General features: G+C 41.4%; 1 protein-coding gene across 2 annotated transcripts in view; it reads left to right on the top strand.

The window, feature by feature from the left end:
• Nucleotides 1-27,199, top strand: part of RGL1 (ral guanine nucleotide dissociation stimulator like 1) — a 128,798-nt gene that overhangs the window by 63,761 nt on the left and 37,838 nt on the right. For both annotated transcript variants that reach the window (XM_060091149.1, XM_060091148.1), the window contains exons 5-7: nt 17,134-17,318; nt 23,192-23,316; nt 24,711-24,926. In XM_060091149.1, the coding sequence (XP_059947132.1) occupies nt 17,134-17,318; nt 23,192-23,316; nt 24,711-24,926 (526 nt within the window). The remainder of the gene's footprint in view (nt 1-17,133; nt 17,319-23,191; nt 23,317-24,710; nt 24,927-27,199) is intronic.

The raw sequence follows: 27,199 nt of genomic DNA, 5'->3' as shown, positions 1-27,199 counted from the left end.
AATGGGCTTTCTGATCTGATCTGGAGACATTGGAGCAGAAACCTGAATGTGGTGCAGGTGAGGCCTTGTGAATGTCCAGGCAGGGAGAATATGGAAAAAGCTCTGGGGCAGGAACAGTGTTTGAGAAACAGTAGAGGGGTGAATGAGGCTGTAGCCAAGTGAGTGAAGTGGCAAGTACTGGGGCATGAGATCTCTAAGGGCCCCTCATCACATGAAGGCTTTGGGAAGGATGCTGAATTTTATTCTGAGAAAGATAAGAAACATTTAACAGGGCTTTAGGAGAATAGTGCTATGGCCTGGTTTATATTTAAAAGGCCTACTCTGGCTCTGTGTGGAAAATAGACCATGACACTGGGGACAGGAGCAAGAGTGGCGGCAGGGAGCCCGGTTAGGGCCCTTACGTGGGTCCAGGCAAGGGGTGCTGACAGCATGGACATGAGTAGTAATAGTAGTTGTCATCATCATCATTACAGGAGTGGTGACAAGAAGTAGTAGCTTGTAGCAGTGACAGCTTCTGCAGAAGTCCTGAAGCTGTTGCTGACAGGATGTACTGATGCAGTGGGTGCGGCATATGAGAGAAAGAAGAGGCAAGGATGCCTCCAAGGGTTGTGTGTGAGCAAGTGATAGAATGGAGCCCTGGCTTTATGCGAGAAGAAAGTTTGGTGGGGAACATGTGTCAATAATTTCATCTTAGACGTGTTAATTTTGAGGTAATTGGGTGAGTGCAGATTCCAGGGAGAAGTCTAGACTGGAAGTATACATTTGGGCATCCTTAGTTTATACATGGTGTTTAAAGCTATGGGAATGGATGTGACCTCCTGTGGACGAAGGGTAGATCTAGAAGGAAAAGGTCCAAAGACTGAGCCTTGGTTCCCTCCAGTACTGAGAATTAGGAAAGCGGACGGTCCAGCAGCGGAGACTGGAACAGAGCAGGCAGGGGGAAGGAGAAGAAAGAAGCTGTGTTCCAGAAGACAAGCAGAGAAGGGGTTTTGGAAGGGGCGTGACCAACTGTGTCTGATGCTGTCCAGACATCAAGCGAGAGGGGTCTGGGGAGTGACCCCTAATTTTGCCACACTTCCGTCTTCGGCACTCGTGGCAAGCGCAGTTTTGGTGGATGGAGATGTGGGTTAAGAGAGGTTAGAAGGGGAGGAAGTGGGGACGACAAGTTTAACAACTCTTTGGAAGAGTTATGTTGTAAAGGGGAACAGAGAAATGGGGCGGAGGATGAGGGCAAGGGATGGTCTTTTCATTGTGCTTTTTTTTTTTTTAAATGGGAGGTAGTTTATGCTGATGAATTTGATCCAGCAGTCAGTGAAGACGAAATCCACGATGTAGGGGTACAGGCTGCTGAAGGAGTGAGGTTCTTGAGTAGATAGGTTATATACTAGGGTGCTTGAAACCACTCATGGTTTCATTTGGGGATCAAAAGTTCAGGGAGGTAATCCTATGGAATTTTTAACTGTTCAGGCAATTGGCTGATGGACTTCTTTCTCCAGGAGCCAGGGATATAAAGATGAGAAAACTGGGTATCTTTTTAACTCCTGAGTTAGGTGTCAGGTAGTTTCATAATTTTATTGGATGGGCCATAACCTTCCAGAAAACTAAACACACCAGTGTAAATATTTGAATGCCAAGTGCAAGGTGTGGTGAGTGGAAGAGATACCTTATTCCTAGAGGGCTTTAGGGAGGCTTCTTGGAAGAGGTGACATCTGAAGCAGGCTTTGAAGGAGCGTGAAGATTTGGATGGTAGAGCCGTTTAGGAAGGGGACAGTGGGATCAAATCAGGGAAGTGCAGAGTATATGATATTTGGGGGAACAGCACAGAATTGGGGCAGCTGCTTCACTGTGTACATGTTGGGTGAGGGCAGTTAGTGGCGCTGAAGTTATCATGAAAGGTTTGAATTTCTCACAAATTCAAGAGGGTTTGGACTTTCCCTGGTAAGCAGTGGGCAGTCAGCCCTAAAGACTTTTTGCAGGAGGGAAGCCGTATAATCAGATAGGTAATTTGATGGAATGGATTAGACTTACAACCTTCTTTTTTTTTCTTGTGGTTCTTTATTATCTCTTTGTTGTGTCCAATCCAGATGCCGCTGCCTAGCCCATAAATGCCACATCAGCATCGCCTGGGAACTTGTTAAGAATGCAGAGTCTCAGGCCCTGCCCCAGACCTAGATTAGAATCTGCATTTTAACAAGATCCTCAAGTGATTCCTATGCATTTTAAAGTTTGAGAATCGTAGGATTAGAGGGGTTTTGTTGTTGTTAGTTTTGTTTATCCATGAAAACTTACGGAAATAATATTTTTTTAAAAAAAGAACCTTTTTTATAATGAATTTTAAAACATATGTTAAAGAAGAGATACTCTACGAATTGAGTGGCCAGCTTGTCAAATGTAACCTCGATCTGTGACCAGATTCAGAAATAAGCGTGTTGTTATCTACATATTTTGGAATTGCATCACATCTAGAGCTGCCATTCAACTAGCCACCTGAACACTCTGAGGAGAGTAACAATATGAAAAATATCCAGAGCTTTTCTGTTTCCCAGGGGGTGTTTTGAGATTAAATAGTTTTCTGGGAAGTAGCAGTTAAAGCAAATTGATTTGTACTCTGGACATGAATAGTCATGCTCATTCTTTTAAAGGCCTGTTATAAAACTTCATTCAAATTAATTGTACACCAGGAACAGTAACGTGGGTGAGACTCCAGGATAAGCTGTTTTAAAGGGCTTTACAGTTTTAAGCATATGAGGCCTTAACAAAGAGCTTCACATAGAACTCCCCTGAGGGGTCCATCATCTGAGGACAATGGTCCTTTCCTAAAGCCACACAGTGAATTGGTAGAAAGTTCTTGACCCTTTTCCTCAGACTGAGTTGCCTTTTTAAAAAATTATGCCTGATGAAAATATGCCACTTTATCGTATAATGGGTCACTCTGTCCTACAGATACTGGAATGCTAAAATCCCTTCTCTCTGCTGACCTCTTTCTTCTTTCTATTTCCCTTTCTTCTGTCTTTTTGGTGTTTTTTCCCCCCACTTCTCCTTTTTATTATTTTTCATCTCACTTCAGCATTCTCTTTTTGTTCTCTTTTTCACAAGTTACCCTTCTGATCATTTCTGTGACTTGATAGGGTCACTGCTTTGTCTATTTTTGGAGGAAATCAGGGAAGGACCTTGTCCATTCCACGTGTAACACATGGAAAGTTCCTCGATCATCTCAGAGCTGCAGTAGCTGACTTGTAGCAGTGACTGAAGGCTTCCTGATGGCTGATAGATGTGTAGGAGATATGGCTATATGCCAGTTCTCAGTGGGGGAGTTTTGCCCCCAGAGGACATTTGGCAAGATCTGGAGAATTTTTGGTTGTTTCAACTTGGTGGGGAGATGCTCTGGCATCTAGTGGGCAGAGGCCAGGATTGCTGCAAAACATTCTGCCATGTGCAAGACCGGCCCCTTTCCCCCCTGCAACAAAGTATCAATAGCGCCTAGGTGAGAAACCCTGCTGGATGGTGATGAGGCTGCTGCAGTGCTCAAGTGAAAACTGTCTTTATTTATGAACATCTAAATATATGTAAAAATAATACCATACTTATTTGCAAGTTTATTTATTTATGCCCCTTCTTATAATTAGGTGAATCCAATGCTGAGGTGGCCGTGGAGCCAGCCTCATGGAAGGTGACAGGCCCTGGGAAATGAGACTGGAGAACTCGGACTCAAGCTCCTCCTCCATCGCTGTCAGTTCACCTCTCTCGGTTTCAGTCTCTTTTCCTGAAAAATGAGTGCTCTGAGATCCTTTCAAGTTTAAGGATGCCTAGGATAAAATTTATTTAGCTTTCTTTTCATCTTCTTTTTTTTTTTTTTTGCGGTACGCGGGCCTCTCACTGCTGTGGCCTCTCCCGTTGCGGAGCACAGGCTCTGGACGCGCAGGCTCAGCGGCCATGGCTCACGGGCCCAGCCACTCCGTGGCATGTGGGATCTTCCCGGACTGGGGCACGAACCCGTGTCCCCTGCATCGGCAGGCGGACTCGCAACCACTGCACCACCACGGAAGCCCTCTTCTCATCTTCTTAAAAATGAAAATGAATATCAGAAGCAGAGATATGGTCCAAATATTGTATTGATTGTTTGAGAGGTGCCCTTTACTGCTTGTGTCTGTTGGAAAGACTGAGTAACCAGTTTTGATAAAATAGGAAAGAAAAAATACACAGCTTCTTTGATTTGCTTATTATTAATCGTGACATCAGAACTGCTGGCTAGGATCATAAATAAAGATGGGCTAAAGCATGGTATTGTGGGGTCAGGCAAGGAGCAGCAAAATGCCCATTGTTTTCCTTTGCTGCAAATCTGTGTTCTTGTGATTTCAGGTGGGGAACAGACGGAAGGAATTCAGTGACATTCTAAGAAGTAAACATCCTGTTTTAGGACAGATGCCTTCAGTTTTGCAGCCCAGGGATATGGGGGGTGGAGGTGGGGAATCACTACTGGGTTTAACTATGAAAAGGGAAATGCTCAATTATTGTTTGGTTTTTCAGTTTTTGTTGTAAAGCAAAGAACAAGGCTTACATTTGATACAGGCTCCCAAGTCCCAAGGTAACAGTCTTTCCTGTATTTCTGAATATGGATCTAATCAACCTTTCAAAGGATAAAAGAACTTAAAAGAAGGCAAAAATGTGGAAATAACAGATGAAACAGTCAAGATGAAAGATTGGTTTCTGGTGTCTTGGACCACAACTGGCTAGTGTTCTTCATGAATTTCAAAAAGTATCTGATTGTGCTGTGACTCTCACTTGTAATTCCAGTCCCGAGTATGCCTGGTTCAGGCTTTGTGTGGTATCAGGACCTTTAAAGTTATCTGGCTAAAGTAAGAATTCCTTCAGTTGCAGGGAATTCAACTTGCAAGGATTTTAGATGTTGGAATCTTTGCCACACAGTGATTTCTGATGTTAGCACTAGACTGATGTAAATAGTAAGTCATACCATGTTTGTTTCTACAATCCCTAAACTTGTCACTGTTGGGAAATCAGGGAACTCACTTCCTATGACAGAAGAAAACATCTCTGCCAACGTTCATGCTACCTGCACCCCTTTCCTCCTTCCTGCCGACACTTTTACACGAGAAAATGCTATCTATTTAGAATAATACAATCTGAACCAGGTGGGAAAAGGAAACTTTCCTTAGTGCAGATTTATTACAATCATTGAATTCAGAAGTGAAGAGAACATGAAGAAGGGATATTAACCATACAGAGCCTTGACACCGTGAATCTTCACTCTCTGAAATGTATTTGAGATTAGAATATCATATATATATATAAAATACATACATACATATATATATATATATATATATATATATACACACACACACACACACACACACACACAGAACTTTATTTAAAGATGTTTAAGGGATTCCCTGGTGGTGCAGTGGTTGAGAGTCCACCTGCCGATGCAGGGGACACAGGTTTGTGCCCCGGTCCGGGAAGATCCCACTTGCCGCAGAGCGGCTGGGCCCGTGAGCCATGGCCGCTGAGCCTGCGCGTCCGGAGTCTGTGCTGTGCAACGGGAGAGGCCACAACAGTGGGAGGCCTGTGTACCAGAAAAAAAAAAAAAAGTTTAAAACTGTTCAGGAATTATGCTTTTTTATTCCTTTTAAAAAATTACTATTGTAATGTTGAAATAGTTTCTGTTTTCTTTTCTTTAATTGACTCTCATCACTTCCCTTCTGGAATGCCATGTTTTGTTTTCTCAAACTCTTTACCATAACAGTGGTTTAAACCACTGAAATCGTTCTGCTTTCATCTCCAAACATTCAGATGATATAAAAGTCATTCTTGTAATCTTTTCCCAGAAGTTGTAAATAGTGACACCCGGTTTTAGTCAGTGGTAAAGAGTCCTATAAATATTAGTATCCAAGATATTGGAAACATTTGAAAGAAAAGGGAGATGAGTTAAAGGAAGCTGGCTGTAATTCTTTAATATCTGGGAAACTTTACAGTGGAAGGTATTAACAAATCTTCCCAGTGAGTTCGCAATCAATATTCATTCCATCCAATTCAAATAACCTAAGAAGGCAATTGAAATCAATCTGAGTGATTGTAACAAAAATGGGGCAAAGAAAGAGGAGTAAAGAACAGAGCAAAAATAAGATTTAAAACTCCAAATTTAGAAGAATTAAAGGCTATAACGTGAAAGGAATATTTTTAAAAAGTAAAACAAAAGTAGAAATGGAGATGCAATAAACCACATAAAAGAGCCAGGTATTGTCTTTAAAACATCCATACTGGACAAAGAAAAACAGAAAGTATAGTTTTTAAAAAGTCATTGAAATCTTGAATCAAAATTATGCATTTAAGGGAAGAGTGCAGGCTCTCAAGCAGAAATTACTTTTCTAATAATGGAGGAATGAAACAACATCGATAATCATTGATTCAGAGAGAAGAATAAATGGCCGCCTGAGAATCTCCTAAGGTCCTCTACATGTTAGAGAAAGGTAAAGAGACATCACAACCAGACTCTGTCACTTGATCACCCTGCAGTGTCAGAGGTGATGGAAATGATGATACCACTGTCACCTCTCCGACCACCACCACTGGCTACAGTTTGGGGTGTACTTACCTTAGTGCAAGCCTTTCTGTAGGCATTTTGTACCTTCTTTTACTATCACAGACATGCTGTGAGATATTGTCCTGATTTTATAGGTGTGTAAACTGAGGCTCCGGAAAAGTTACATGCTTTGACTAAGGTCAAGCAGCTGGTCAATGACAGGTCTGATATTTGATCTCGGGTCCAGTTGACTCCAGGACTTGGATTTCTCACCGTTTTGCTCTCAGGCCTGTTATTTCAAAAATAGCATTGGGATCTCTGGTGCTCATAAATTCCCCCTGCCCCCTCACCCCTGCCGCCATATTTGTCTATATTACCGTAAAAGGGCTGCAGAGAGAAGTACATGAGGAACTAGGGTATAGTATCACCGTTGTGACTAGTGCTTTAGCTTGTTAGCATTCTGAGATTGTACAGTTTGGGATTATTTCCTTTAGCCTGTGTTGTCTTGCCTGGCTTTTTTAATGAAATGAACAACCCGAGGAAGGTCCCCAAACAGCTGTTAGAAATGTGGAAGTTAGGCTTGTTTCCTGGGGAAGGAGATGGGTTGGAGGATGTGAGGAAAGAAGAAGGAAGACCAGATTGGTCAGGCCCATCAATCTGAGCGCCTGCTTCCTGTTCTTGGTGCCTTGTAGCATCTGTCATCCCCAACGGAAACTCCATTCTAATGGTGAAAACTGTAGAACGCCTCAGCAATTTTTTCATTAGAGGCCTATTTATAACATAAAAACTCCCTTCTTGGACTGTGAGGAATTAGAGAATAATGAGTTACTGAGGTCCCTGAAAAATAACTTTGGTGAGCAGTGCTGTCTCTTTCTAATAACAATGGCTAGAGTTCATTGGCTGCTTCATAGGAATTGTCCCTGTGTTAAGTACTGAGTATCCTTTTAATACCCTCATAATAACTCTATGTGTTATTATTCCTGTTTTACAGATGGGGAGTCTGAGACATAGAGAGGTTAAGGAACATGTCCAAGGTCATACAGTGAATAAATGAGAGAGTGGGATTTAACCCAGGCTTTAACCTCAACACTGTGTGGTCTCTACTTCTTCCCCTGTGATAAAAATGAGACTATTTCTCTTAAGTACTTAGGTTGGACCCTCTTGTTCATCTTTTTTCCCCCCTTAGGACATTTTAAACAACAGTTTTACATTTATATAAAAATTGAGCCAATAATACAGAATTCCCATATACCTTCCTCACAGTTTCCCCTATTATTAATTTCTAACATGAATATACACATTTGTTACAATTAATGAATCAATGCATTGTTAACTAAAGTTCATAGTTTAGTCAGAGTTCCTTTTTTTTTTTTTTTTTTTTTTTTTACGTAATGGCCCTGTTCTGTTCCAGGATCCCATCCAGGATACTGCATTACATTTAGTTGGGATATCTCTCTAGGTTCCTATTGGCTGTGACAGTTTTTGACTTTTCTTGTTTTTGATGACCTTGACAGTGTTGAGGAGTACTGATCAGATATATTTTAGGACACCCCTTTATTAGAATTTTTCTTGTAATTAGACTGATATTTTTCCTCATAATTAGACTGAATTTATGAGGTTTGAGAGAAATATCACAGAGATAAAATACCATTCTCATCACATACTTTCACCATGATTTACGCCTGTTGATGTTGGCCTTGATCACCTGGATGAAGTTGTTATTTTTCAGGTTTCTTCACGGCATATGTCTCTTTTCCCCCTTCCTTTCCATACTGTATTGTTTGGAAGGAAGTCACTAGGCACAACCCCTTGGTTTTGCTTCCCTTCTTTTAGGGTAAAGTATCTACCTAATTTATTTGGAAAACTTCTGCATGGGAGATTTGTCTCGCCCATTTATTAATTTATTCAGTCTTTTATTTATATCAGTATGGACTCATGGAAATTTATTTATTTATTATTTATTATTATTTTTTTGTGTGTACGCGGGCCTCTCACTGCCGTGGCCTCTCCCATTGTGGAGCACAGACTCTGGACGCGCAGGCTCAGCGGCCATGGCTCACAGGCCTAGCCGCTCCGCAGCATGTGGGATCTTCCCAGACCGGGGCACGAACCTATGTTCCCTGCCACCAGGGAAGCCCGGAAATTTATTAATACTGTGGGATATAATGCAGTGCCACTTTATGTATTTTATTGCTCAGATTATTCCAGCTTTGGCCATTGGGAACTCTTCTGGTTGACTCCTGTGTCACTTTCACACATCCCTATTACTGTATTTGAGCCCTTCCTTACTTTATGGCACTACAAGATGTTCTAGACTCATCTTGTATATTTCCCATCCCAGTCTTAGAATCAGCCATTTCTTCTTCTGGTTTTTTTTTTTTTTTTTTTTAGATTTTCAGGAGACCTTAAAGTTTTTTTTTTTTTAGATTTATTTTTGGCTTGTTGGTCTTCGTTTCTATGCAAGGACTTTCTTTAGTTGCGGCAAGTGGGGGCCACTCTTCATCACGGTGTGCGGGCCTCTCACTATCGCGGCCTCTCTTGTTGTGGAGCACAGGCTCCAGACGCGCAGGCTCAGTAGTTGTGGCTCATGGGCCCAGCCGCTCCGCAGCATGTGAGATCCTCCCAGACCAGGGCTCAAACCCGTGTCGCCTGCATTGGCAGGCAGATTCTCAACTACTGCGCCACCAGAGAAGCCCGACCTGGTTCTTTTTATTGGAGAATGATATTAGAAACCAAGATCTGGGTGCTAGGTGTGCTCATCCCTACTGGGGTGTCATTTCTTCTGGCCCTCTCAGCTGACATGGCTAGGAAATATATGTGTAAATGCATATACCTATAAATATTTCTATGTATAACCATCTATATATTATATTAAATATGAATTCTTACTGATGCCTTCAACTCTAATCCTTACCACATGGACCATTCTGGCTTCCTCCCGTTGCTTATTTGTGAGTATCCTCTCCAACAGTGAGAAAACCAGCTTCTACCCTCTGCCTTCCATTTACTTAATTGTTCAGTTTCAGTATATATGTATGGCAGTATCAGAATCGTTAACTCGTACCCCCGAGGGAAACAACTTTCTCAACCAGAGTCCAGTGTTTATGTGTAGTTCCTTTTGCCTTTAGTCCTTAATCTTATAGATTGTAATTCTTCTTTTTTAAAATAATGAAAATAGCTAATGTTTTTGAGCACTCACTATGCCTTAGGGACTATTCTAAATACTTCAGATATATTATCTCTTTTAGGCCTCACAGGAATTCTGTGAGGAGGGATCTATTACTGTATCCATTTTACAGATGAGGAAGCAGAGGCATAAAGAGGTTGGGTTTGTCTGACTAACCAGAGAGTCAGTCTGACTCCAGAGAATGTGTGTAACCACATTGGCTATACTGTTCATGAAAAATAGGCATTTAGGAGACCTCTTAGTTTTGTTCCTTTTCTAATGGAGTGCAGTCACTGACATACTGAGTAAGGTTTGGTAATATAGGATTAAGTCTCTGCACAACAATTCTCTTCAATTTCTGTAAATTTACATTCAGTTGCCAGGGTCTGCACATGTAGTTTGGGAATGAAAGACAGGTGTGTAAACACTTGATTTTGAGTTATTGGTTTTGAGCTCATCTCCTCCTACTCTTGACCCTTTCCCACCCATATTTACTCTTTATACTGTGTGTCCTTCCTATCCCAATCTTTTTCTTCCTCCTTCTTGCCTTGGAGGTTTTTCTCTTCTTTATCTGCCCATGGCCCCTCACTGGCTTTTCTGCCGTATATTGCCTTCTGGTGCTTAGTCCCTACTCTGGCTTTGTTTACATTTATTTCCCTGGGTCTCCCTTAATTCCTTTTACTTTCCCTCCCAGCATTCTAACCTCTACTCACCACCAGTACCAAATTGTACAATGGAAAATGTACAAGAAAGCATTGCAAGATTACCTTGACAAGTCTAGATAATGTTTCCATCCTTTACATGCTTTTACAGGCAAAAAAAGGAAAAAAAAAATCTCTGCACCTCCCTTTGTTCTTTCTCATCAGGAAAACCATCTAGCCAGGGGTCTTAGAGGCAGACTATAACTGGCAGCCTTCCCAGAAACAGCAGAAAATCATTCTGTGACTAGGAGAACAAGGTGGAGGGTCTAGCTCAGAGCCAGTGTCAAGGTTACTTTGCTTTCTTTCCCTGAAGGGCAAAGTGCATTGGCTCCCACCCAGAGGGCCTGGCAGTGTCCTGTGCTACACTGCTTCAAAGGCCACCCTCTACATAGATCTTTTTACCTTTTCATTATCTATATTAGGGAAAGATCCAATTATTGGAGAGTATCCTAAAATAGAAAAATGTTTTGCTGCTTTTAAAAAATGTTTCCATGTCTAATCTTCTGCTGATGAGTAAGTAATGATAAATTATTACCTCAAATAGATTTCTGGGGAGAGAAAGCTCTAAATGGACAGAGTTATTCTTTTTGTCATAATAATCCTATTTCTTGGCTTGGAAGTTATACATCATGGGAGCGATGACCTCATACCTAGAAGGTTTTTTTTTTTATTAAACCTTTTACCAATTCTAGAGTATCTTACTACCTATGTGATTTTAACATGATTTAATGCATTTATCTTAAAATCCCTGTACGTATTAAAAACCTGTGGTTTGAGCATAATAGCCTAATGCTTACCTCGGTCAGCCCTCTTACTCTGCATTGCATGCCTGAAGGTCCCTGAGAGTGATTAGAAGTTTTGTACTATTTCCTTATACCTCTCAGCTAAGACATCTGTCTGATGTCTTCCAACCAGGTATTCTTAAGTGTGATTTCTGTTTGGCTAAGAAATCAAATGAGCATAGCAAATCTCATCATGCTCCATTTCTCCCCTCTTTTCCTATTCTTTTTTTTTTTTTTTTTTTTTTTTTTTGCGGTATGCGGGCCTCTCACTGTTGTGGCCTCTCCCATTGCGGAGCACAGGCTCCGGATGCGCAGGCTCAGCAGCCACGGCCCACGGGCCCAGCCGCTCTGCGGCACGTGGGATCTTCCTGGACCGGGGCACGAACCCGTGTCCCCTGCATCGGCAGGCGGGCTCTCAACCACTGCACCACCAGGGAAGCCCCTCTTTTCCTGTTCTTTAAACAGGTCTTCCTTATGTCTCTTAAAAGTGTTTTGCTTTCTCTCACCTCAGGACCTTTGCTTATGCTGTTACCCCAGAGTCTTCACCCTGCTAATTCTCCCTTATCCTTAAGATCTCAGCTTTAACGTCATTTCCTCAGGGAAGCACTCCATGGAGCCCTGACCAGGTTTACTCTCTCTGAAGGTAAATACCCTAGACTCCCCTACTGTGACATTCATCACATAAATAGTTTTTGTGAATATGGAAAGTAAAGGGTACTCAATAAATATTAGTTGGATTAGTGAATTCATTTTCCCCCAGCGTCTGTTCTATTACAAGTAAAAGTCTTAGAAACAGGGTCTGGACACGACTTCCTTCCTTCACATACTACAAGAATTTGTACCTTGCCAAGGATGCCTGAGGTAGAGAAAGCAATCCTGGTTGTCTGCTGTGCCATCAGATTTGGGCCTCGCCCCTGCTCCCCCCACCCCCCATCCAGTCATTCTTAATCAGACACACACGTTCCCTTGGGAGTGAGGAGTGCTGGCTTTTCTCCTTACTGAGTTTAGATTATGTCACAATCTTAACCTTTCCATTTGGCTTCAGAAATTACTTCTTCAGTCTTCACAAGTTTTTTTTTTTTAATTTATTTATTATTTATTTTTGGCTGTGTTAGATCTTTGTTGCTGTGCGTGGGCTTTCTCTAGTTGCAGCGAGTGGGAGCTACTCTTTGTTGTGGTGCGCATGCTTTTCATTTGCAGTGGCTTCTCTTGTTGCAGAGCATGGGCTCTAGGCACGTGGGCTTCACTAGTTGTGGCTCGCGGGCTCTAGAGCGCAGGCTCAGTAGTTGTGGTGCACGGGCTTAGTTGCTCCGCAGCATGTGGGATCTTCCCAGACCAGGGCTCGAACCCGTGTCTCCTGCATTGGCAGGCGAGTTCTTAACCACTGCGCCACCAGGGAAGTCCCTGTATTACACTTTGATGTTCCTGAATTTGTCTGTCCTGAGGGGGACTGACTCAGGGGTGTGTGTGTGAGTGTGTGGGGTGTGTGTGTGTGTGTGTGGCATGTGTGTGAGTGGTGTGTGTGTGGTGTGTGTGAGCATGTGTGGTGTGTGTGAGTGTGTGGTGTGTGTGGTGTGTGTGAGTTTGTGTGTGCGTGGTGTGAATGTGTGGTGTGTGTGTGCGAGTGTGTGTGTATGGTGTGTGTGTGAGTGTGTGGTGTGTGTGTGAGTGTGTGGTGTGTCTGTGTGGGGGGGTGGTATATGTTCACAGTGTTTGCCTCCCTCCAGCAGGCCTGGAGCCACAAGTGTTGCAGGAGCTGGTTTGTATTCTGTATCACTCTATGTCACGTGGCAGGTTCCTTGAGTTCTTTCCATGAGTGCTGATTGATTTTCACTGAGCCATACCTTTTTTAATCCCTTCCTTTTGTGACTTACGGCAAGTAGTCTTAAGACTGCTAACAGTTATGTTTCTCTCCAGATATCTCAATATCCTTATTGACATTATGTCATTTGAAATTCAACTGATCACTGTCAGGTAGATGAAGACAGGTATTATTATGTCTCTTCTCCAGATAAGGGTTGGTGGAGCTAAGTGACCAGTCCCACTCCCGTCGTTCAGGTGGCACAGTGAGGATGGGAACTAGGTTTTCCTCTGGAACCTTATTCTTGCTCTGTGCATAGAGCCAAGTAGCTTCTCTAGCTTAACAGTCACACCTTTCCTGTACGTTTGTGACTTTTAACGAGGGCTTCCCTTCGTTATTAAGGTTCTTTACACCTTCCAACTAACCCGTTCTGGTTAGGATGTACCTTAGATCTTAGGAGTGGAGCCAGGAAAGGTAAGATGGAAAAGTCACTGGCCAGTAATCCTGTTGTCTCTGTCTTGATTTTGTGATGTTGCTTTCCCTTTTGAAATTTCAAACGTTTCACATTTTATCTGCTTCTTAGCCTATCAAGAACAGAAAGTTTCTTCCCAGGACTGGCAAACATAAAGTTGCTCTGAGCTTTGGGCACACGTCCAGGCCTTTCCAGAAAGCCTGCCTCCCTGGGATGCTGATAAAACTCTGCTAATAAGAGGGCAGGGGTCTGCCTCGTGTTGTATCGTGCTGTCTTTATATGTCTCTTCCTTCTCCTCTTTATTCTTCCTCCTCTGCCTTCATTTCTCTTTTGTCTGAAAGTGCTTTTTAATTCAGTGTCTGGGTTTGTAGTGGCTTTTCAAAGCCTTCTTGTGCTAAGCTGTGGGAAGGGCACTGTCACAAAGAGTAAAATGAGTAGATTAGCAACACTAGTAGAAAATATCAGTCTGAGGAGGACAAAATGTGCACCTAAAGGTGAGTCCAATATGGATTAAGGTCCCCTTTCAGAGTTCCCCTGGGCCTTCCAAGGCTGCACCTTTCCATGGAAGGAAGTCCTATACAACGTGCCCCATAGAAATATACAAGTACACGAGATGTAAACAAGGATATTCATTTTGTAGTTGTACGTGTGAGAACCTAACAATAACTTAACTACCTGTGCACTAGTAGAATACCTATATTAATTATGGTGTGTGCATGCAATGGATACTATGTGACCCTGAGAAACAGTGAGAGCTAGAGGTCCTGGTGTGGATGGAGAGGTATCTATGACATACTATTCATGGGGGAAAAAATCCATGGTTTATACATATTACATCTATTTAAATATGTAAACATATCCATAGAAAAGTCTAGAAGGATATACTCCAAACTGTTCACACAAGGTCATGGTAATAAGATTAGAATGAAGGGGCGTAGATATTTTGTTGTTTTAATTTATAGATATTTGCATATTTGTAATATTTACTTTTTTCAATAAATTGTTTTATAATTTTAAAACTAACAATTATGGGGGGTAAATGAGTAAATGACATATTGATATCTTTTAACATCTGTCTTTTACTATAATTTTGGATTTCTACCTGGATTTTTTTTTAGGTTATGAACTTTTGAGGTGTTATCAGGGTCATTGAGTTGCTGGTCTCGTTGGTTGGATGCTCTTTGAGATTTTTAATTTAGTAATGTGAATTATCATCCCTTCATATCTGTCTTTTAATCACTGTCATCGAAAGAGTATTCCCTCATTGAAATATTAAAAAATATTAAGTGAGTGATAGTACTAATTAAATTAAATCACCCTTCTTTTGAGAAGTGCAAAACCGTTCTGTAAGAGTCACCGTAATGTACGCAAACGTCAGGTTTTCCTGAGTTTTATGCTATCACCCCACCTATGTGCCTACCCCAGTTCTGGACTCAATGCTCATCAGCAAAGAAGGGAAATTATTCACAGAAAAAGTCATCTTCCTTATAAAAATGAAATATTAGGATGCCGTCTCATCATTATCTTCTTCAATTCATGATATTTGGTTTTGGTGAAGAAAGGGGAAATAATGAGTGCCGTGTGTGGGCTCTCAAAATAATTGAAGTCCATCATTTCAGGGGGAGTTAGGGCTTCACCATATGAATTTGGGGGGCCATAAACATTCATACATAACAGATGATGTGACAAGTGACCCGAATAGTGAAGGTTCACTTACTAGAAGTTCATTAATTTCATTTTGCTCGTTCTTTCAATTAATCCCAGAGCCCAGATAAATTTCTTCTAGCTTTCTGTGAGGAAATGAAAGTTTTGTTTCTCTCTTTTTTTTTTTAATCTGCACTGAAGATTTAGAAAATACTGAATTATTTCTATGGTTTTAAATGCCAACCTTAATTAATGGTTTTATGTCATCTATTTCTGCTGTAGCTATGTGAATATTATCGTTCCAAATATCTTCATGTCCATATTGGTGAAACAGTGATCTCCACAGCAGTGAAAACAGTTAATTTCTTTCCCTTCTGTGTTTGTACGTCAGTTCCAAAAGTTCAGCATTAGATTGGCTTTAGTTGCATTTCTGCCTTGATCACAGTCTAGCTCTCTGCTGTGAACTTGAGACCTGTGAAGTTTAGACACACCTATGAAAGTCCAGGCAGCGGTTTCATATATATGGATCATAATATCTTTTTGTTTCTTTACAGTTCGTTAACTAAGCGAACAGTTTGTTTGAAGTCTAATCAGATGGTAATTTAAAAATCTGCTAGACATTTTTTTTCAGCTGAAAAATTTTAATTAGGTCTTTCGCTAAAACAAAGTGTCCCAGGGCTTCCCTGGTGGCGCAGTGGTTGAGAGTCCACCTGCCTATGCAGGGGACACGGGTTCGTGCCCTGATCCGGGCGGATCCCACATGCCGCAGAGTGTCTGGGCCCGTGGGCCATGGCCGCTGAGCCTGCGTGTCCGGAGCCTGTGCTCCGCAACGGGGGAGGCCACAGCAGTGAGAGGCCCGCGTACCGCAAAAAAAAAAAAAAAAAAAAAAAAAACCCGAAAAAAAAACAAAAACAAAAAAATACAAAGTGTCCCAGCTCTGTCAATAAGACATGCTTTGATTAATTTATAGTCCCTGTCATCTTCTCTGGCCATCATCAATGGATGCACCTTGTTCCTGGGGCTGGCTGGTCATTAGTGAGGCAACGTACCATGTGCATGGGACACAGCCCAGCACGTGCCCGACTCAGGAGTGGCTGTAAAGCCTTCTTTGAATATGAAGCGTAGGACAATAGCACTCAAAAGTTGTCCTTTTTGTCAGCTGTTTGTCTTTTCCATGGAGTGAGGGGCTGCACCTACCTTAAAGAGAACAAGCTTGTGTTATTAGTAACATGAAAGCAGGGAACTGTGCCCCCATGATGACTGTCTTTTTTTGTGCCCTGGTCCTTGTTTCACCCAAGGTGGACTCAGCTGAGCCATCAGAAGAAGTCGCCCTCTCAATGAATGGCTTTGCTTATCAAGTTTTTCTCCTTTACTTTAAAAAACCTAACTTTCTACTCATACTGTTTCTTCCACTTGAAACACATTGTCCTCTGATAATTTGAAAAGCGAAAGGATAATTTTGTGAGGACATTTTTGGTGCTATGCTGAAACCCTGGTGATCTTTGTAAAATTAAATTTACACATTATCTTTCCTAAACCTAGGCCCTTCCATCCGTCAAAGTTCTGGCCTACTGTCTGTTATTTCCTAAAGTGTTATGACAGTAGATTTTGTGGTCTCTGACTTGAGTGAATCCAGAATTGGAAACACATAATCTTGTTGTATACAGGTTACTTTGAAGTTGCTTCAGGACTCACTAAATCTTCTCTTCCGTGTCTTTTTTTGCCCTGTGTGGGTTTTTCCAACGTTTATGGTCCTGTTTTTTTTTTATTTTTTATTTTATTTTTTAACTTACCAGTCTTTCCCCAGCTCCCCAACCACCACTTAAAATAATAAAAGGTACTCAGACTGTTTTCAGATGCTTTAAGTTAACTTCACTGACATTGCCGGGAACTTCTAGGTGAACTATCCATTGACCACTTGCACAAGTTTTCCTGAGGCATGGCTGGGACAGGCTCTGGTGTCCAGGGCTGGTTTTGAGTCTCCAGAGCCAGTTGAGTGCAGTGACTTTCTGTTTCTCTTTCTCAGTGCAATCGCCTCCATCCTGAGGGCCTGGCTTGACCAGTGTGCAGAGGACTTCCGAGAGCCCCCTCACTTCCCTTGCTTACAGAAACTGCTGGATTATCTCAAGCAGATGATGCCAGGCTCTGACCCAGAGAGAAGAGCACAGAATCTTCTTGAGCAGTTTCACAAGCAAGAAGTAGAAACTGACAGTGAGTACTTACTTGTTTGATTCCAGGGAAGAAGCTAGATTCTGATCCTGCAAACCTCCACAATGAGGAAATGTTCTCCCTGTACTTGTTGAATAGGAGGCCTTGGTTTCCCTCAGGACAGGCTGCTGGGGGATTGGGGGCTGTGGTAAAATTCTCAAGGTTATTGAAGTACTAATTACAGAACCTATAGCATTTTAGAGCAGAGTCGGGGATATTCAAGATCACCTAGTCCAACTCCCTCATTTTATACGTGAGGAAACAGTGGCTCAGAGGTGAAGTGATTTCTCGGGGTTTCCTTCAATACCATAAAGAGGACGATCTCCCTGATGGTCTTTTACCTTTCCTTGTCATCACACACCATGCTGAACTTGAATTTGCTCTTCATTATCTGCCTAATTGGTTCCTCCTTCTACCACCACCCCCATTCAGCAGGCGAGGAATTAAATCCAGTTCTGCTCCTGCCCTCACAAAAGCTTGAAAAGCTTGAAAAGCTCAGAAAAGATGTTTCTCCTTCAGCCAGAAAGCATCCCGGTAATCTGTCCCCTACTGGGGCGGATTACCATCATTTCGCATCTCTGATGGCCTCATCCAAAGGAAGTTTCTGTGGCTGTTTTTTCCTATCTGAGGAATTGACTGCCTATTTTCAAGGACAGAGGAAGGGCCACCACTGCAGGTCACGGGCGGCTTGGAACCATCAGGCTTTGAAGAAAGTCAGGAAGAGGCTAGGGCGGTCTTTCAGTGTGACGTTTTATCCCCTCACTGGCTGCTGGGGGATGGTTGCCATGGCAGCTGACCCACTTGGAGCTTCTGACAGGCACTTCCCTGAAGTGACGCCTGATTTCCTCAGTGAGGGAAAGGAAATGGTTCCTCAACACCGATAAGGGAAGCTGCATCAGCGCCAAAGAAAATAACCTTAAATTCCAAACAGGACCTGTTGAATTTTTTATGTGTGGGGGACCAGAGAGGGGAAAATGCAATTGCATCATTAAAAGCTGACTGCCAAGTCCTCGGTATCTCAGATGACTTCATTTGCCGGGAATGTTTGAATACCAGGGGCACTCCTCCAGCTGCCGGACCTCAACTCCCTTCAGGGCCTCCCCTCCTGTCTTCGTGCTGGAGTGGATACACCATTAGAGCCCAGCTGTCCCCACGGGAGCTGCCTCTGGCTTCCGGCCTAATTGGGGAACTGGTGGGACCAGTGGTTCATTGTTTCCAACCGGGACTGGAAGGCCAGCTCATTTGGCAGGCTGAGGCAGGGGAGAACGAGATGGCCTGACTTTGGTTAAGCTTTTAGGCAATCCCAGAAATGAATTTTTTCTGTGTTTGGAAATTTTTAATCAAGAACTCTCTAAACTCTCTGTTTATTAAGTACAGGAATCATTACCGAAAAAGAGTTTTAGGAGCTTGGTTCCCATATGCTTATTTTACCCAGTTTCATGCCGGCAAAAGTAAACAAGCTCTCCTACATGTTTTCCAAAAGTGAAATCTTGCTTCAGGTTTTTACCTACTTACTACTGGAAGAGAATCAAAAGCAGAAACAGTGAAAGCATGGACTAGACCCCGGAGAGAAAGGACCATGTAATCTTCAGATACAGCAGCGTTGATCCAAGGCACATATCAGGCTGCTATGGAGTGTTGGGTGAATGAGATCAAGGCTTAGCACATATACTCCTTGGCTGAAGTTGGCCAGCCTCTGCATTGCAGAGCGACTGGGACAGATTTATGCACAGTGATTAGCAAGAGAGTTGAGAGGCCCTTTCTGAACCTTTGGGATTTCAAATATCTTATTCCTCCACCCAGTGAGAGAGGACCAGAATTGTGTGGAGGAAAAGTGTTGAAATCATGGGATTTTAGCTTTCTTTAGCTCATGCTGGTTTGTGTCTCAGACTTCAGAGGCAGGCAGAGATCCCCTCCTTCCTTACCTGGTTGTAACCAACCCCGTTCACATCAGTACCTTCAACTCCAGGGTGAGGCGGCCAGTCTTAAATCACATACCTGTCACCAAAGTTGGCAGATACCCACGTGGTGCTCTGACAGGGGAGGTGATGTAGGGTCCACTCAGTGCCCCTTTTCCCCTCGGAAACTAAGAAAAGGCCACCCCAACTTGATCCAAGATGCCTAAAAGTCTTTTATTCTGCAAAGGCTTACAATGTAAACATTCTGGGGGAGTAGTAACACCCTGATTTAAATGTCTGCTAAGATATAACTGAATGCAGCTAGATTTTTGTTCTTGAGAATGGATTTGACAGGCAGAAGAGCAAGCAGTGTGAAGGGGGATGAGGTTGGGGAACAACCCAGGAATTGGGGATGGTTTCCCCGGAAGAGAAGCTAGGGACCCAAGGTAAACGTCTTCCAGGTCCACAGTCTTTCACAATGGAGACTGGAGGTCCTGTTTCATGTGCTGAGCACTTATGCTTTTGATTTGGAGTCCTAGGTAGAAAAACTTTATTTTTTCCTACTTCTTCAGTCTGTATCCGATTAATTTGCTAATCGATGATCTTATCTCTAATAAGGCTCAGGTGAATTTAGCTTAAGGCTATTCTACTGCTTCATGCATCCTTTTTTTTTTCTTATTAGTCATCCATTTTATGCACATCAGTGTATACATGTCAATCCCAATCTCCCAATTCATCACACACACACCCCACCTCCCCCCGCCGCTTTCCCCCCTTGGTGTCCATACATTTGTTCTCTACATCTGTGTCTCAATTTCTGCCCTGCAAACCGGTTCACCTGTACCATTTTTCTAGGTTCCACACACATGCGTTAATATATGATATTTGTTTTTCTCTTTGTGACTTTCTTCACTCTGTATGACAGTCTCTAGATCCATCCATGTCTCTACAAATGACCCAATTTCGTTCCTTTTTATGGCTGAGTAATATTCCATTGTATATATGTACCACATCTTCTTTATCCATTCGTCTGTCGCTGGGCATTTAGGTTGCTTCCAAGACCTGGCTATTGTAAATAGTGCTGCAGTGAACATTGGGGTGCACGTGTCATTTTGAATTATGGTTTTCTCTGGGTATATGCCCAGTAGTGGGATTGCTGGGTCATACGGTAATTCTATTTTTGGTTTTTTAAGGAACCTCCATACTGTTCTCCATAGTGGCTGTATTCATTTACACTCCCACCAACAGTGCAAGAGGATTCCCTTTTCTCCACACCCTCTCCAGCATTTGTTCTTTGCAGATTTTCTGATGAGGCCCATTCTAACCAGTGTGAGGTGATACCTCATTGTAGTTTTGATTTGCATTTCTCTAATAATTAGTGATGTTGAGCAGCTTTTCAGTGCCTCTTGGCCATCTGTATGTCTTCTTTGGAGAAATGTCTATTTAGGTCTTCTGCCCATTTTTTGATTGGGTTGTTTGTTTCTTTAATATTGAGCTGCATGAGCTGTTTATGTATTTTGGAGATTAATCCTTTGTCCATTTATTCGTTTGCAAATTCTGAGGGTTGTCTTTTCGTCTTATTTACAGTTTCCTTTGCTGTGCAAAAGCTTTTAAGTTTCATTAGGTCCCATTTGCTTATTTTTGTTATTTCCATTACTCTAGGAGGTGGATCAAAAAAGATCTTGCTGTGATTTATGTCAAAGAGTATTCTTCCTATGTTTTCCTCTAAGAGGTTTATAGTGTCTGGTCTTACATTTAGGTCTCTAATCCATTTTGAGTTTATTTTTGTGTATGGTGTTAGGCCATACACAGTGTTCTAATTTCATTCTTTTACATGTAGCTGTCCAGTTTTCCCAGCACCACTTATTGAAGAGGCTGTCTTTTCTCCATTGTATGTCCTTGCCTCCTTTGTCATAGATTAGTTGACCATATGTGCATGGGGTTATCTCTGGGCTTTCTATCTTGTTCCATTGATCTATATTTCTGTTTTTCTGCTAGTACCATATTGTCTTGATTACTGTAGCTTTGCAGTATAGTCTGAAGTCAGGGTGTCTGATTCCTCCAGCCCCATTTTGTTCCCTCAAGACTGCTTTGCCTATTCATGGTCTTTTGTGTCTCCATACAAATTTTAAGATTTTTTGTTCTAGTTCTGTGAAAAATGCCATTGGTAGTTTGATAGGGATTGCATTGAGTCTGTAGATGGCTTTGAGTAGTATAGTCATTTTCACAATATTGATTCTTCCAATCCAAGAACATGGTATATCTCTCCATCTGTTGGTATCATCTTTAATTTCTTTCATCAGTGTCTTATAGTTTTCTGCATACAGGTCTTTTGTCTCCCTAGGTAGGTTTATTCCTAGGTATTTTATTCTTTTTGTTGCAGTGGTAAATGGGAGTGTTTCCTTAATTTCTCTTTCAGATTTTTCAGCATTAGTGTATAGGAATGCAAGAGATTTCTGTGCATTAATTTTGTATCCTGCTACTTTACCAAATTCATTGATTAGCTATTTAGGCATCTTTAGGCTTCTCTATGTATAGTATCATGTCATCTGCAAAGAGTGGCAGTTTTACTTCTTCTTTTCCAATTTGTATTCCTTTTATTTCTTTTTCTTCTCTGATTGCCATGACTAGGACTTCCAAAACTATGTTGAATAATAGTGGTGAGAGTGGACATCCTTGCCTTGTTCCTGATCTTAGAGGAAATGCTTTCAGTTTTTCACCATTGAGAATGATGTTTGCTGTGGGTTTGTCATATATGGCCTTTATTATGTTGAGGTAGGTTCCCTCTATGCCCACTTTCTGGAGAGTTTTTATCATAAATGGGTGTTGAATTCTGTCAAAAGCTTTTTCTGCATCTATTGAGATGATCATATGGTTTTTATTCTTCAGTTTGTTAATATGGTGTATCACATTGATTGATTTGCGTATACTGAAGAATCCTTGCATCCCTGGGATAAATCCCACTTGATCATGGTGTATGATCCTTTTAATGGGTTGTTGGATTCTGTTTGCTAGTATTTTGTTGAGGACTTTTGCATCTGTATTCATCAGTGATATTGGTCTCTAATTTTCTTTTTTTGTAGTATCTTTGTCTGGTTTGGGTATCAGGGTGATGGTGGCCTTATAGAATGAGTTTAGGAGTGTTCCTTCCTCTGCAATGTTTTGGAAGAGTTTGAGAAGGATGGGTGTTAGCTCTTCTCTAAATGTTTGATAGAATTCACCTGTGATGCCATCTGGTCCTGGACTTTTGTTTGTTGGAAGATTTTTAATCACAGTTTCAATTTCATTACTTGTGATTGGTCTGTTTATATTTTCTGTTTCTTCCTGGTTCAGTCTTGGAAGGTTATACCTTTCTAAAAATTTGTCCATTTCTTCCGGGTGTCCATTTTATTGGCATAGAGTTGCTTGTAGTAGTCTCATGCATACTTAATTTTAGGTGGAAGTTGAAAGCTAATCCTAACATTTTGAGGATTCTAAGGACTTGAGAATTCTGAGGACTTCATCAGCATTTCTGACACCAGAATGACCTGGCCTGCCTTCATGCCCATTCCTTCCAGGCTTCTGATTATAAATGGCCCAGTAATTAAGAACTGAATAGTTGGGGTTCAGGAAGTAGTTGGATTAGTGCTTGAGCTGATCAGAGGGTTTGAGGGAGCCCCCAAATGAGGGTGACCCCCTGAATGTAGCCCAGCTTTGTTTCTCTAGACTTTGCCTAACCTGGCTCTGTCCTTGGCCGAGGAACCAGTGGTTTGTCTAGGTGACAACATGAGGCCTCTGAGCTTAATAACGCATCTAGGAACAAGCAGAGACTGGAAAAACCTCCATTTCACTCAGGTTTATTGTCCTTGCTGTTCTCTCCCTGTGGGTTTTCTAAAGGAGCAGCTCTTTTCTTCCTAAATTAAAAAAGTCCTGTTGGACTCTGTAAACAAGGTTGTATACAGCAGCACCAAATTACTAATTTTTTTCCACCGTTAACAGATGGGTTTCCCAACACCATCTCCTTCAGCCTGGAAGAGGAAGAGGAACTGGAGGGCAGCGGGTCTGCAGAGTTCACGTGCTTCTCAGAAGATCTCGTGGCCGAGCAGCTGACCTACATGGATGCAGTACGTCTTCTCTTTGTGCCTCCGATGTGCTTCTACTTAGAATGTGGGGAGTGACAGTACTGGTGGCCCCGGGTCATGTGATTTAAGTCTTTCCAAATCCCCGAGAGAGGCTTTGCCTGTAAATGCAGAGTGAAGATGTGATTTGAATCCATCATCTGAATAATTCAGGCCTAAGCTCTTCTTACAATTCTGGGAGAAGGTGCTTTTTACTTGGCACTCAATACCCAAAGGGAAATAAGAATTCTAATTCTAGGGAAACAAAAATCTATCCTGTTCCATGGGTATTTCTCTCCCTTTAGACTCATGAATATTTCAAGATCCAAACTGTTTATTTGGAGGATTGTAAAGGGGTCAAAGTATAAGTTAGGATAAAATAAATTCACTGAATCCACATGTGACTATATCTGGCAGCTCATTTCCACATGTGCTTCCTGGTCTTTTGAAGTTTGGATATTTTTGTTAGCTGTACATATTTGGTTTCATCAGCAACGTTTCATAGCTCAGTGTTAGCTGGTTAAAGGAAAAAGGGCTGTTATCAATGATCACAATGGTTTTTAGCTCTTCCACACTTAGCACTTTAGAGGAAGCAGCATAGAGTTTCCATCTAGTTAGCATGCAAATAGATTCTCAGAAGTAAATCAGATAGTCTATATAAAGTAAATTTTGGTGTTCTCTCTTTTACACAAGCCCTTGCACATCCTGTATTGAAATTGTTGTACAAATGAGAATCAGATTTGTTCAACAAATTTGTTGTTGTTTCACACACTGATAGCAGAAGAGAAAGATGGAAGACTTCATTGGCTATGACTTTTAGGCAAAGACCTGGAAACCAGGCTTTAAATCCCTCCTTCCTTTTACTGTGTGATGTTGAATAGTTTTTCCTTTTGTATGTTTCTTAGTTTCTTCATTTTAGATAATGGGAAATAGAATAGTGACATTGATGAGTGTCACAGGTACTGTACTTCTGTGAATCACTTTTCAGGTGGTCATTCATATGCATTATACACAGTTCATGATCATGAGTGTCCAGGATGTACCATGGATATGATTTTGAGGTCAAAATAATCTTAACCACTTGTTTTTGATTAGTAGTACAGATTTTTACCTGGCTTTCCTTCCAAGATAGAAAGGTCAAAATGTTTTTGGACATTTAAATTTTCTTTTGGTCATCGTGTTCCATTTGTTCAGTTGAGCAGATTTAGAAGGAACATGTCGGCTTTTCTGATCAGTTAATGTATTAATTATTTACTTTTTTCTATTGAAATGAACACCATGAGGCAAATCAAGTAGAAAAGGGTTATTTGTCCATTCACAGAGTACCAACTTACAGGTGACATGCTTTGCCATATGAAATGTGTGTGTTGTCCTTAAAGTCAATTCCTCTTTTATTCTAGCAACTATTCAAGAAAGTAGTGCCTCACCACTGCCTGGGCTGCATTTGGTCTCGAAGGGACAAGAAGGAAAACAAACACTTGGCTCCTACGATCCGTGCTACCATCTCTCAGTTTAATACCCTCACCAAATGCGTTGTCAGCACCATTCTGGGGGGCAAAGAACTCAAAACTCAGCAGAGAGCCAAAATCATCGAGAAGTGGATTAACATTGCTCATGTAATTGTCTTTTTAAAAATATCCTTTAGGTTTAGTAGATATGGGAGATTATGCCATCACTCTGATGTTTCCATTTGGTTGAAAAGCAGCCAAAAGACCATATGTGAGGGCCCATTGGGTTTTTTTTTTAACATCTTTATTGGAATATAATTGCTTTACAATGGTTTGTTAGTTTCTGCTTTATAACAAAGTGAATCAGCTATACGTATACATATATCCCCATATCCCCTCCCTCTTGCATCTCCCTCCCACCCTCCCTATCCCACCACTCTAGGTGGTCACAAAGCACCGAGCTGATCTCCCTGTGCTATGCGGCTGCTTCCCACTAGCTATGTATTTTACGTTTGGTAGTGTATATAAGTCCATGCCACTCTATCCTTTCGTCCCAGCTTACCCTTCCCCCTCCCCGTGTCCTCAAGTCCATTCTCTATGTCCACGTCTTTATTCCTGTCCTGCCGCTAGGTTCTTCAGAACCATTTATTTTGAGTATAGTTTTTAGTATAGTTTTATACTATTTTAGTATAGTTTTTTTGTCCTTCCAAAGTAAGAAAAAAGTTGGCTTTCTTAACGTGGGAGTTTATTTATTTTTCCTCTTTAAAAAATTCGTCCCTTGCTCACTTCTTTCTGCTCACGGGCCCCTTCCGGGAGCAATGGAATGTCTGCTTTTTCACAGACTGAGTGTTGGTTCTGCCCTGTGTTCAGTAAATATCAACTGGTGGCCTCAGTGTCAAATGGACTGCTCTGACAATGCAGAAGGATTATCTCGCACCCTTCCAGTACCTGGAAGCATTCTATTTTCTGCAGACTTGAAGAGCCAGTACCTTCTTAGGATCTCGAATCTCTTTTCTAAAAGACTGAAATATACAGATTTCACATTAATCAAGGGCTTTCCTGAGGGCTTTATATCTGAAGTTGGAGGGGCAGAGTCTATTCCTAGGCCTGAATTACATTCTGCTGGGTGTCAGTCCAGTCTATTGGATCAACTGCTTCCATGCCATATGACCTTGACCTTCATTTATCAGCATCTTATTTCATGAGTGAGGAAAGGTGAACAGTATTCAGTCAGTCACCACATATTTCATGAGCCCCTAAATGCTTCAGAGCTACAATTTTATGTACTTTGGGGACATAGATAAGCTAAACACAATTAATTTGATGCTACAGGAGCCTATAGTCAAACAGGGAAGCTAAGATATACTGGAATTATCTCAGCCTGGGCTGAAGAGGAGTAGGGCCATATGACATAAGTGCTGCAAAAGTGGAGGAGCGAGAAATCACTTCTGACTGGGGTGATCCAGGAAGGTTTCATGGGTAGGATGATATTTGAATTTATCTTTGAATAATTGATAGGATTTGGGGTATTTGAAGATTTGGGAAGATTTTTTTTTTTCTCAGCAGAAGAAATTACATCAGCAAGAGCTATGTAATTAACAACAATTTTGACAAATAATTATTATGTAAATATACTCTGTTCTGAGCTATATGGGTCAATCCTAACCAAAACACATTTTGTTTTCTACCCCATTGTATATTTTTCTCATTAAGCCCCTATCTGTGGGCATAAGGCTTAAACTTACACATTTTCTCTCTCTTTTTTTTTCACATTCTCTTTTGTGGTCTTTGATTAAATAGTAAAGCCATAATTGTGCCAGAGAATTTGCTTTATTTTGAGTCTGTAGGTGGTCTAATACCACAGACTTTTTAGTACATGGAAAAATACTATATAGAAAAAACAAAAAAATATCTTATGCAACTTTGACTTCTCCTATTCTGAATTGAGGTTATTTATCAACAAGTAAGAGCTACAAAAGAAGTTCTGATAGAGCATGGAATTTCTCTGTCTTCTTAGACTGATAAGAAAAAATATTTTTTGGCCACAAACGCCATATCATTTATAGTCATCTAAATGTCTCAAAAGAAAATAGTCTATCTACTTTTAATCTATTCAACTGCTTAGAAAATCTGTAGCAAGCATGTAGCATCTGTATATGTGACAGGGTGACTCAAACAATGACTTTGGCCCATATAAATATCAATCGTGTATTTATGTGATAATAAGAAATACAAGTTGTATAATTTGAGGTATATTCCAAATCCCATAGCACCTGCTTAAAAGCCAAAGGTCCTTAACTCTTGGTGATGCAGTTTCCCAGTGTGGAGCATGCTGTGTCCCTTGAAATTGTGTAGGTAACTTAATAAAATAACAAGACTCACAGGTGGTTTCCAGCTGAGATTTATTTTACTTTTCCTGCATTAATCACAGTCATTTTCTA

Source organism: Mesoplodon densirostris, chromosome 2 (genome assembly GCF_025265405.1).
Source record: "Mesoplodon densirostris isolate mMesDen1 chromosome 2, mMesDen1 primary haplotype, whole genome shotgun sequence".
In the NCBI taxonomy this organism is placed as follows: Eukaryota; Metazoa; Chordata; class Mammalia; order Artiodactyla; family Ziphiidae; genus Mesoplodon; species Mesoplodon densirostris.
Note: the sequence above shows the minus strand (reverse complement) of the source record. Positions and strands in the feature narration are given on the sequence as shown.